Here is an 11,496-nt window from a genome sequence, read left to right as displayed (position 1 = left end):
CTACGTGATTAACAAAAGGATGCTTGCCTCCCTAACGGACTCATAATCTTAAGTACATTTAGCCGGGTGTTTTGTGTCAGGCTTTATTTGAAATAGATGGGCACGCCTCAAGCCTCAGTAATGGGACGCGTAGGTCCGCGCGTGCGGCTCTCCCCATCCACACCGAGCCCCGCTGGAACCAGTATGCCATTGCTGGGGAGGAGCAGCCCCAAACTGCAGGGATGCCCAGAGGTTTTTATAAAGAAATTATTCCTTTCATAGAGGCTGCTTTTATTTCAGCACAGGGTTCTCACTTTTCTGGTGTTTCCATGGGAAAGAGGACATGCCAGCTAACTAACTGGCTTTTATTGTACCTTTCATCACCTCATGGAAACGGACTTCTATTTTTTGCCTCCCTTTGCCTTAATAAATATAATTACTATTGTTTGTATTGCAGCAGTATTCACTGCCCAGGCAGGATCAGGGATGCATTTGCTGTACTCCATGCAAACGGTTAAAAAGCCTGATTCAGACACCGGGATTTTGAGATTCATAATTGTAGTTTTCAGGTTACATCTAAATATTAGGGTCTAAGAAAAGACTGAATGTCATGATCAATATAGCATAAATAAGCACACTGAGACAAGATCTCATTCATCCCTCCAAGGCACTTTGTGCCATTCAGTAGCAGAAATGGAAGATAAATTAGGATATCAGTGGGTCTGATCCAATTTTCACAGGTTGGGATTTTTTTCATGTAGAGTTACATGGAAGCTTATAGCAATTTTCATCAGAATCATCCCAAATTTGGTTCTCCGTAACTCCTCTGTATTAACAAACTGCAACTGCATGCTATGTATGTATGTCGCATGTTAAAAATCATTAAGTTTTCCTCCGATTACCAGGGTACCACAGTGAAGTGCCTGACCGCCGCATCACTGCTGCTTCGTCGTACCACGCCTTTTCCCGAGGCATTCATAATCTGAACCTATATAGACATTTCCATTAATTTCTTCTGAAAGTTTTAGAGGTGACGTCGAGTTGGGACACTGGGTTGTGACAGAAATGCTGTCGAACTGCTCGCGGTCAGTGAGACGGGTCTGCAGCTTATGGCAGACGCCTGTCGGTTTAAGCAGCTTCCCATTTTTTATGGACTGTTCTACCAGAGTTAATATAAAGCACACTTCCTTGTCTTTGATGCGCATAATACTTTCGCACTGAACACATCACGTATACAGCGCTCGCAGCATTAGCAAACCTTAGGGAATCCAAAGTTGTTCAAACAGCCTTTCAGAAAGCAGCAATTTAAACACAATAGAATCCAAGGCACAAACTCCTCCTCAAGATACTTCCAATTTGGTCTGATGATTGTGAATTCTTCAGCTCATACTATTCTTGGTTTGTATTGAGTCATAGGTGTTTAGCCCATATAACTACTGGGTGAAGACAAAGCGGATTAACTGCAGATTTGCTGGTGAATTGAGCTAGGTTATCACTCCCCATTTAACACAAGGTAGAAGTATCAACAAGAAAGTACGACCGGGAATAATTAACTATGCAATCCCATCCTGCGTGTTCTGGCACTAACAGAACTCAAATCATAATGAGTATTAATAAACCCATGTAAGTCAGGTGAACATTTCTATCGAAAGCCAGGACAGCTTTGAGTCAAAACCTGCAGATCTTCTTTAGAGAGAATGTCCGATGATATTAAAAAAATACAGGCTACATCTACTACTCTCATGCTAGAAATTGTTTCATAAACACTATGTAGTTTTAACCCACAGTAAACATACCTGTGACCGACGAGCCACGCGTGTTCTCTCTCCATGCGGTGACCAAGTCTAACGAAGAGGGACATTAATGCCCAGGGTGCGACCTCGCGGCACGATGAGCTGAAGCACGGCGAAAAGCTAACTCTAAACCAGATGCCTCTGGATTAGTGGTGTTAGAGCACAGCTTTGCTGATTAATACACTAGCACTGTTTTGAAGTCTTGCTTGCAGATGTTTACTGCTATATAAACAACTGTAAAGTCATTTGAGCACATTCTGGGGTTTAGGTTATTAAGTTGGATTACTGCTATTTCATCGGCACTACTCACTGATGATAGTTGCTAAACCGTAACCTTTGAAAGCATACACCAAATGCTACTTTCTGTTCTTAAAATACATCTATAATAAAAGTCAAAACATGTTCTGCTCCTAGACATAATAAAAACCCCCTGCATTTTCTTTTCTGCGAATTGTTGGAGGTGCATCATTTTTACATAAGAGATCTCTCCTTGCAAGTCTGTTTTCCAGTTTCTTCATCTCTCCGTGATAAAGCCATAATCATTCTATAATCAAAGCCTTCAGATATTTCCATGACAACAAACAATGATATAAACAAGAATTAAAACTTTAGTGAATGAGAAGAAAACGGAAAGAATGGAACATTGGAGAGAGATTTCAAAACTCCATAAATAGAAACTCTCGTCTACCTTACCTCCAGTGCTCAACACAGCTTTAAAGCTACTGAAGAGAAGCACCAGTATTTTAAGAGTTCCATGAGAGGTAAACGTCCATTATAATGTGTTTTTTTAAAAATATTTTTTTAATATCTGTTTTGTTCATACGTCCAGTTAGTGGATAAAACTCTCAATAAAAAGTACTTAACTTCTGCCTCTTTCTCTCCGTTTCTCTCATCCTAATAACATCAGTGACTTTCATCTTTTCTGCAGTTGTTAAGGCAACAAAAAAGTACTGTTCTTGCAGCTAAGGGCTAGTAGATAACTTTCTGCAGCCTAAAGCCATCTTCTCTCACAACTCTCATATCTTCTGTCACCACTATCTTCACCACTGTCCTTCAGAATGTGCAAAGCAGAGGCAGGAATTCACTATCGTGCAAAGTTTGTGGGATGTCAGTTCTTTATATCCCATCGAAATTTGGCCTGCAATTGCCAAAGAAATCAGAAAGAATCAGAAAACTGGAGCTGCTTTTCTTCTCTCTCAGCTGACATTTTTTCTGGCCCTGACCCCATGAAAGAAAAGCAGCCAGAGAAGCCCTTGACTCATGATACCCTTTAAACGAAGGGGATCGATGTTGCTGGATTCAAAGCACAACTGCCATTTCTGATCCAAGTGGCTCATCACTCAGCACATCAAACTCCCAATGAATTAAGCGTTAATTTGTTGCATTACAAGTTCAAGTTGTCCAGAGTATATAAATCTGGTGCTACCTCACTTTTGACTACTTGATTTTGCTGCACACACCTCAGTTCAAGTATTATTTTAATAAGGATTTTTTTTTTTTTCTGGAAAAAAAGAAAAAAAAGCTTTTCTCTCCCTGGGGAGAGGGAAATGGCCATTTTTTTTACAAGATACAGCTCAGCAAAACCTGGAAAAATTTCATGAGAGTGAGGGATCCTCTTTACACAGAAAAGCCACATTTATAGCTTCAGGCCATTTCCTCTGCCAAATATCAACATCCTTCAGCAAATGCCACTGGTCTGAGAGTTTATCAGGGGAAAAAAAAAGAGTGAAATAACTCTTTATAATAATGCAAAGTATTTGGCAGCCTAAATACAGAGGCAGTTACCGGCTCCTCCGTAACATAATGCAACGTCATGTAAATTAGATGGGACACAAAATTCTAACATGAAATAACTGTACATTGGTGGCATGCAGCCCGTGATTATTCTTCAGAAACATGTAAAACAATTATATAGGCAGCTGGATAAACAAAGTGAGAAGCACGTTAGGCTCTTCCTTCTTTTCAACTGCAATTAATGTATAGCCACCCCCCATAAAATTTAGCAACTGTTGAGTAATTTGCTACAAAACTGTCTCACGGTTCAAGAGCAGCAATGATGAATACTGCTTCCAATGAAACTGCAAAAATGTATCATCCAAATAGGATACGAACTCGGCGCTAAGGCTAACGCTTGCATTATTACAGAAAGTAAACTACAGAAAACAGGCAGATTCAGAGGCACAGGCAGAGTAACACAGCGGTGCATCACACCACGCTTGCGCTCTATCCTCAAATAAAGCTCTGCAGCCACGAAAGAGCAAAGCTAGCCGACGGCGTACCCACGTACGCGAGTGCACCCTGGAAAACCAGCCCCAAACTGTTTCTCGGCTGAATCGAGCTAGATGCCAACGTGGATTGAGAGCACCGGTTGCCACCTGAGAGGTGGGGTACAAGGGAAGGGGTGCAGCCCCTCTGGACAGAAAGGCAGGAATGAGAAAAGATTGCGCCGTAGCACGCACACTCTGATGCTTCGCAAGGACTTTTGACTTGCTTTGGGGAAGAGGAGGAGATAGGCACCCTTTACAGGTGTGCTGGGGGTCACTTCACCTTCCCCGATCTCACCTTGCGCTGCTTCCATCTTATTTCTTCTGGGGTACCACGTTATCCTTTAGTAGTAGGTAGGAGTCAGCGGCTGGGGAAACGCACAGTTAGAATCTACGCGTCCGCAAAGGGCAGAGCGGCGGACGGCAGGAACGCGCTGAACCAAAATTTAACTGTAGGGAAATCACACGGAAGGCGGCGATGACTGCGGCTTCGCTGAACCGGCGCCCCTGCCGAGATCCAAGGGCAGAGCAAAGCTACGGAACGAGGAGAGAGGAATCGCAGCCCACCCTGGAGCTCCGCAGCCCCAGGACTGCCCCCCGCCCCGGGGGGGGGGGGACCGCGCACCCCCGGCCACCCCCGCTTCCACAGGCAGAGGGAAAGCACCCTCCAACTCTCCGCAAAAGGGAGTTAAAGAGCACAACCACCCCTGCCACCCACAACCGGGGACCGCACCTGCCCAGCGCACCCCCAAACCCCCCCCATCCCCATCCCCAGCCGGCCCCCGCACCGGGAGCGGGCAGGGAAAGTTTAAATCCCTGCTGCCGCTACCACTTTCGCAGCCGCCGAAGGTTTGGCGCTGCGGGCGGGCGGCCGGCTTCGTTCTTCTTCCGCGCCCGCGGAACCGGCGCGCCCACGTCTCCTCTGACGCGTGGGCGAGCGCCAGCCCTCCCCGGGGCCGGGGGGGGGGGGGGGGGGGGGCGGTCGGTAAAGGGGAGGTGGGGGGGGGGGACGACGACGGGGACGGCAGCGGCCGGAGAGAGGCGGAGCGGGGCCGCCGTGCCCTCCCCGCGTTCCGCACCTGGCGGAGCAGCGCGGCGGAGGAGGGGGCTGCGCGGGTCCTCCGCGGGCGCGCCGAGGGGATGCGCAGCCCGCGGGCGGCAGGGATGCGGGAGGGGAACGCGGGAGGGCGCGGAGGGGAGAACCGGACGGGGAGCGAGCCGCCGCCGCAGCTTTTCCCCGCGGCCGTGCTCACCGGCATCACCGTCGCCTGCGTCCTCCTCTTCGTCGTCGGGATCGTCGGCAACCTCCTGACCGTGTTGGTGGTGTCGAGGTTTCGGGACATGAGGACCACCACCAACTTCTACCTGTCCAGCATGGCCTTCTCCGACCTGCTCATCTTCCTCTGCATGCCCCTGGACCTCTTCCGCCTCTGGCAGTACCGGCCCTGGAACTTCGGGGACCTCCTCTGCAAGCTCTTCCAGTTCGTCAGCGAGAGCTGCACCTACTCCACCATCCTCAACATCACGGCCCTCAGCGTGGAGCGGTACGTCGCCATCTGCTTCCCCCTCCGAGCTAAAGTGATCATCACCAAGGGGAAGGTCAAGCTGGTCATCCTCTTCCTCTGGGCCGTCTCCTTCATCAGCGCCGGACCCATCTTCGTCTTGGTGGGGGTCGAGCACGAGAACGGCACGAACCCCCTGAGCACCAACGAGTGCCGAGCCACGGAGTACGCCGTCCGCTCGGGGCTCCTCACCATCATGGTCTGGACCTCCAGCATCTTCTTCTTCCTGCCCGTGTTTTGCCTGACCGTGCTGTACAGCCTCATCGGGAGGAAGCTCTGGAGGAGAAAGAGAAAGAACATCGGTCCAAACGCTGTCATCAGGGATAAGAACAACAAGCAAACCGTGAAAATGTTAGGTACGGCTCTTCCTGCTCTCTTTTTCCAAAGGATGTGTGTGTGCTTGTGTGTGTGTGTGAGAAAGACCGAAAGAGCTCGGGTAGTTCACTAGAGTTGCTTCCGAAGGGAAGCGTTTACTGAAAACGATTCACACGAAGGGCTACGCCACCAGGTATTCGCAGAATAACTCCCCTCCTTCCTCGGGTTTATTTCTAATTGTTTTGAGCTGGGGACTCTCGAACAGGTAAACAAGTGTTAATAACAATCACCGACAAGGACGAAAACTACGGTTACAATTAGCTAGCGCCCTGGAGATTTTTGACCATTTTTGCTCTTCGGTTGTGGGTACCGGTCTTAATTACAGAAGGATAGTTTATTTGAGTTTTAAACAAAACCGAACTCCTCTCAAACCACAAAGTTGAGCTGCAGACTAAGCAAGCAGGATATGATGTGCACTTGGTTTCATATGAAAAGAGCATCAAGGTTTTAGCAAATTGGGGTGATTTACTAGCACGGCCGTGTAAGCTTATGAAAATTAATCTGCATTTTTATATTAGCAAAACACCAGGATGTGCTGAACAGGGAGCATCGTGTCTCCTTTGAGGTCTGCGATCCTGTAAATTCTCACTGACTTTAAGAAAACAGGATCAAGATGACAGATGCTGTCATTCCTAACTTTGTATATTTACATTGCTGAATCGCTTAAACAACAGTTATTGTTGGCACACAGAAACACATATTTTAACATACTAAGTCAGTGCATGTGGTGGGAGTTTGATGCACAAAACCAAAAAGTCGTTCTGCAGTTTAGTGTCTGAAAAAAAAAAAAGTCCTCCGCAGTGCAAGTCATCCCGTGGATTTCAGGGGGGACGAGGTGCTTTGCATGAAGGTTTCACGGGCGGCAGCTCTGCCCTGCTCATTTCAGCTAGGTTGAAGGAGTGGGCTAATGAGCTCGACAAAGAGGTGGCAGTGTGTCCTACGTACCTAATTATTACATGGGAGCCTAACTGATTTTTTTGTTCATGTCCTACTTTATTACTATGCAACGGCAGGAAGAATAATAAAAAACCGCGGCTTTCTTTGTGCCCTTTCAGCTACATTTTATCATCAATAGAATTACTTCAGTCTGGTAAGCGTGACCTTGGAAGTAATTCTTCATTTACACTTCGAGAGTTTCAGGATTATGAATCTCTACTTACAATAAGTAAATTGCTGGCATATATCACTACTGTGTTTATATTTCTGTATACTTAACTGTAAATCATTTTGAAATAACTGTTTATTTCTGCCCTGAAGTATTGCTGCAAACATTACGATATTTCAGACACCTTTTTTTTTTTTTCTGTTACGAGGTCTGAGAACAGCAAGACAGTGGCAAGACTGTCCTCTGACAGAGAGCCAATATTCTTTAAATGATAACAGCCTGATATCTGATGGAAAGATGGAAACAAAGTAGTTAGTAAGGGCTCGGTACCAGCAGATGCTCAATGCAGTCTGCTCTCAGTGGTTTTAATGTTCTGCTTAAAATTTAGAAGGCACTTTGTAAGACTTTAGCAAGTCATGGAACATCAAGTAAATGGGATTAGCATCGACACTTGTTTAAATCGTAGCGAAAGGTTATGCTTCTTAGGTCCGTAATTAAACATCTAACTGTATAGCCTGACTTGTGAAGGAACTATCATACCCCATTCCTGTTGAAATCAATGTGATTCTGCACGCGTCACGATCAAACTGTCGAAAGCCTGACTAGGGATATGCATGCCCACACGCGAAAATACTGACTATGCTTAAAATTCTGTTTGTAATGACCATTATGATAATATTCAGTATATGGATTAAACTCCAGAGCACACTGGTGAGCTAGGGAAACATCTGAATTTTATAAGTGAAGATACTGCGGAAAAAAAGGAATGGCTCAAGAAGATGCAGAGCTGGAAAACAGATACTCTGAATTTCAGCTCTGTGCTTTAGAGTCCACCATAAGTCTTGCATAAGTATCCATTTAAACTTGAGAATGCCTGTTGTCAGTCTGACAATCATCCCTCTCAGCTCTTTGAATTTTATATCTCCTGTGACTCAACACGAGCAAGCAGGATTGCTAACACAAGAGAACAGGTTAACTGGTAAAAAATGCTTAAGAATGTCGAAAAACCTCCCTCGAGTTTTCTGGTTTTTGTCGCTCTGGTATATTAATAGATACACTCAAAGCAATATGAAAAATAATAAAGGTCAACAGCACACGGGAAATGAACAGAAAAAGTTTCCCTTTCTCTAGGATGGAAATGTTCAGAGATACACACATTCCTATTACTCTGCATATATTATATTTGCATATAAATGCAACCACAGCGATAGTGTAATATTACAGATAAACTATGTAACTATAATTATGCGGTTACATAGTCTATATTTAGTTTTACTCTACTTGGAGTAACTCACGCTCCAAAAAATGGACCAACTGGAGGCGTGCACCACTCTTCTGTTCTTACCTCGGCACGTGTGCTCTACAAGCCCACACGCTGGTGGTTTGTTTTATTTTGGGGCCTTTGCCGTAAATAATTTTCCTTTGCCTTAAATAATTCTGCTTTGTCTTAAACAATTTTGCTTCCCAGTGATTACAGTCTTCATTATAAACCACAGTGCTGAGTCTATCACGTTATGTATTAATTTGCTTTTATTAAACGCTGCAGATGATAGATTGCTATACTGTTTTTGTCACCATTTTGATTCTTTAATTCTCTGTTTAAGAAAACATAAATTTTATAGGTCAGAAGTATGCTACGTCAGATTAGTTGTGCAATACACAGGCAGCCTGTTTAGATACGATCAATGTGTATTAAGTATTGCTAATTTATACTCTCAGAGAATGTATGGAAAGACACAAACCTGAAAGCTTACGGGAGGCATTGTCACACTTTGTGATTAATTTGTTAAAGAAATAGAATTTTAATCACCCATATTTTAATACTCATACTTAACACAATTTCTTCTGCTGTTTTTATTTTAGTTGTGGTGGTATTTGCTTTCATACTCTGCTGGTTGCCTTTTCACGTAGGACGATATTTATTTTCCAAATCCTTTGAAGCTGGATCCTTGGAGATAGCAGTGATCAGCCAGTACTGCAACCTGGTGTCCTTTGTCCTCTTCTACCTTAGCGCAGCCATCAACCCCATCCTCTACAACATCATGTCCAAGAAGTACCGAGTCGCCGCTTGCCAGCTGTTTGGACTCAAACCCCTTCCAAAGAAAAGACTCTCCAGCACAAAGCAAGAAAGTTTGCGCGTTTGGACAGAACCCAGCGTTACTACATGACACGCGATTTCCAGCGCCGGAGCATCACTTCCCCGGAATTCCCAGAAAGCCATAATGAAAGAGAGAGAGGGCAAGAAATACAAACAGAAATGTTAAAGCTGTACTTTTGTCATCATCTGGATTTGCTGAAAGATGTCATGTAGGCAGTTAAAGATTTAAAAAGAAAAAAAAAAAAACAACTAAACTTTGAGACTATAGGAGGAGAGACACGGTCACAGAATTTGGCAACACTCAAGTATTATTTCTCTGCTGCTTTTGCCCATGTGATTTTTTAGCACTGACTTTAGCAGGAGAGCTAGGCTTTACCAGTCTTAACAGGCAACCGTAGCCCAGTTCACTTGCGAGTTCGTGTGACTTCAGTAGCAGCTAATTCGAGCCAAATTTTTCCAGCGTTGACTTCAGTTTTGCTAAGGTTTTTGTTAGCATATAACCAGGCTGTAGAGAGAAAATTGAATTGCCTTTTCAGAGTAGTGAACATAGAATTTGATACACTTTTCATATCCTGATTTTTAAATAAACTAACATTTTTCTCTGAATGAGGAAAAGTGATTTCTTAAAAAAGAAAAGGAGAAAGAAAACAGATAATTTTTAAACATGCTAAAAATAAACTACCTTCATGTCATGTCTGAGTAGAAAGGAAATGAAAAAAAATACTTTCACAGAAGTGGCTTCGAACATGACTGTACTGAAGTATTTTTTTAAAGATATATCAGCGGGACAAGGACAGTGCCGACTTCAGGACCGCAGTGATGCTATAAAAATATGGAATGTAATCTCCCACCAAAGTCATATTTTTTTTTTTTTACTAGCTACATCATCCGTACTTGTTCTGTTCAGCTTGACTGTGAACGACTCAATGTGTTTGAACTTGGAAGCTTTTCGTTGTTTTGATATTTGTAACGAGTCCGTGGCTACCTGTCCCTATGCTGCGCACCACCGTACCCCCCAGATTTGCCGAGGACGGGTCTCCTGCCTGTAAACCACCGCTTGTTTCTATTTAAAGCACATCAGCTGGTTACCAGTACCACGTCGCCCCATAAAACCCAGCGTGCGGCTGTACTAGTTTGCTGCAGTATTCAGTCGAGAACGTTTTTTAACCAACGTGACCTGACGAAGTAATAGAAAAATCTGCATTAGAAGACACAGGCAGACACATTCTCATACTTGATCCATAAAAATCTTAAATTCAATTGATTTTTATAACTCAAGTATGCCGTTAAAAGGCAAACCAGAAAGCTTTCTATCCTTTATGCGAGTAAGTATGTCTTATATTGCACCTATTGTCACACCAACACGTAGCTTTTTGTGGCCCAGCTAATAGAGCTTCGGAGCGTGCATGTGCAATAGCAGCTTTCTATTTATTTTGTTCTAGTATTTATTACCAGCTGGTCCACAACTGATTCTCCATAATGAATTGTCTGTTCGCAAAAGTCCTACCGCCTTCAAACTCCTGTTAACGCCGATGGGCCGTTTTCCGCCCGTTACACCTTTAGCTGACGGTGCTGCCCAGGCATAACTCAAAAGAGAATTTGGCCTTTTCTGTCTATACGGTGTCTTTTATGCCATGCAGTGCTTTGCTGGGGCCAGGCGGCCGAGCGCTGCTCCTCGCGGCACCCGAGCCCGTCTCGCTCCCCGCTCCAGCGCTCGCAGCGAGCGCGGGTTTGCTATACGCGAACCTCTAAATTAAGGGACAAACGAGCGGTAGGGCTATAGGATCATCATCTCCCGTTCCGCCTCTAACCTCGTCCGCCTCGTCATCCATTTTGTTCTCTCGCTCATTGACCGACGAACAGAGCTGATGGCAGACGTCACGCAACTCAGGGAAACAAGAAATTCGGGAATCTCGAAAAGATTGTAAGGATGCGAGCTCGCCAATAACACGTCTGTGTAAACGAACCGATCGCACACCTAGCGTCGCGTTACGTGTTTCAAATCTCGGCTGTGTCTGTGGTATTAAACGTGAACAGAAAAAGAAATAAATAAAGCGATGAGACCCTTTGTAACCCTACCGGGTCAGCGGCGGTGGAGGACCCGGTACGATTGCACGCAGGCTGGAAAAGCGAGCGGTCCGCAGGTTTTCCCAGCCGCGGGAGCCGGGCAGGGACGGGCAACGGGTAGGGCAGGCACCCGTCGGCATCGGGATGGGGTACGAAACGGGTGCCAGTGTCACCACGGCACGCGAGACTTCACCAGCTTGCTCCGTTCCCTGCAAGTAAAACCTGCGTCCCGGTTATGGGAAGCAATTCTGCC

The 11,496-nt window shown here is 45.2% G+C and overlaps 1 protein-coding gene across 4 annotated transcripts; it reads left to right on the top strand.

The window, feature by feature from the left end:
- Positions 1 to 5,176: 5,176 nt before the first annotated feature.
- Positions 5,177 to 11,224, top strand: GHSR (growth hormone secretagogue receptor). 4 transcript variants are annotated; one of them, XM_030029434.1, is made up of 2 exons: positions 5,177 to 5,954; positions 9,095 to 11,224. In XM_030029434.1, exons 1-2 carry the CDS (start codon positions 5,177 to 5,179, stop codon positions 9,244 to 9,246), a joined length of 930 nt encoding a protein of 309 aa, XP_029885294.1. In that variant the 3' UTR covers positions 9,247 to 11,224. The 4 variants fall into 4 exon arrangements, with proteins under 4 accessions (XP_029885294.1, XP_029885293.1, XP_029885292.1 ...); XM_030029433.1 differs by having other exon boundaries at positions 9,090 to 11,224; XM_030029432.1 differs by having other exon boundaries at positions 8,990 to 11,224.
- The last annotated feature ends 272 nt before the right edge of the window (positions 11,225 to 11,496 follow it).

Source organism: Aquila chrysaetos, chromosome 10 (genome assembly GCF_900496995.4).
Source record: "Aquila chrysaetos chrysaetos chromosome 10, bAquChr1.4, whole genome shotgun sequence".
In the NCBI taxonomy this organism is placed as follows: Eukaryota; Metazoa; Chordata; class Aves; order Accipitriformes; family Accipitridae; genus Aquila; species Aquila chrysaetos.
This window is presented reverse-complemented; position numbering and strand designations above follow the sequence as displayed.

Excerpts from the sequence above, each read along its gene's own strand:
- GHSR (XM_030029431.1), top strand. The coding sequence starts at position 5,177 with ATGCGCAGCCCGCGGGCGGCAGGGATGCGGGAGGGGAACGCGGGAGGG. Across the intron at positions 5,955-8,941 it reads GCAAACCGTGAAAATGTTAG|TTGTGGTGGTATTTGCTTTC; the intron begins GTACGGCTCTTC and ends TTTTTATTTTAG.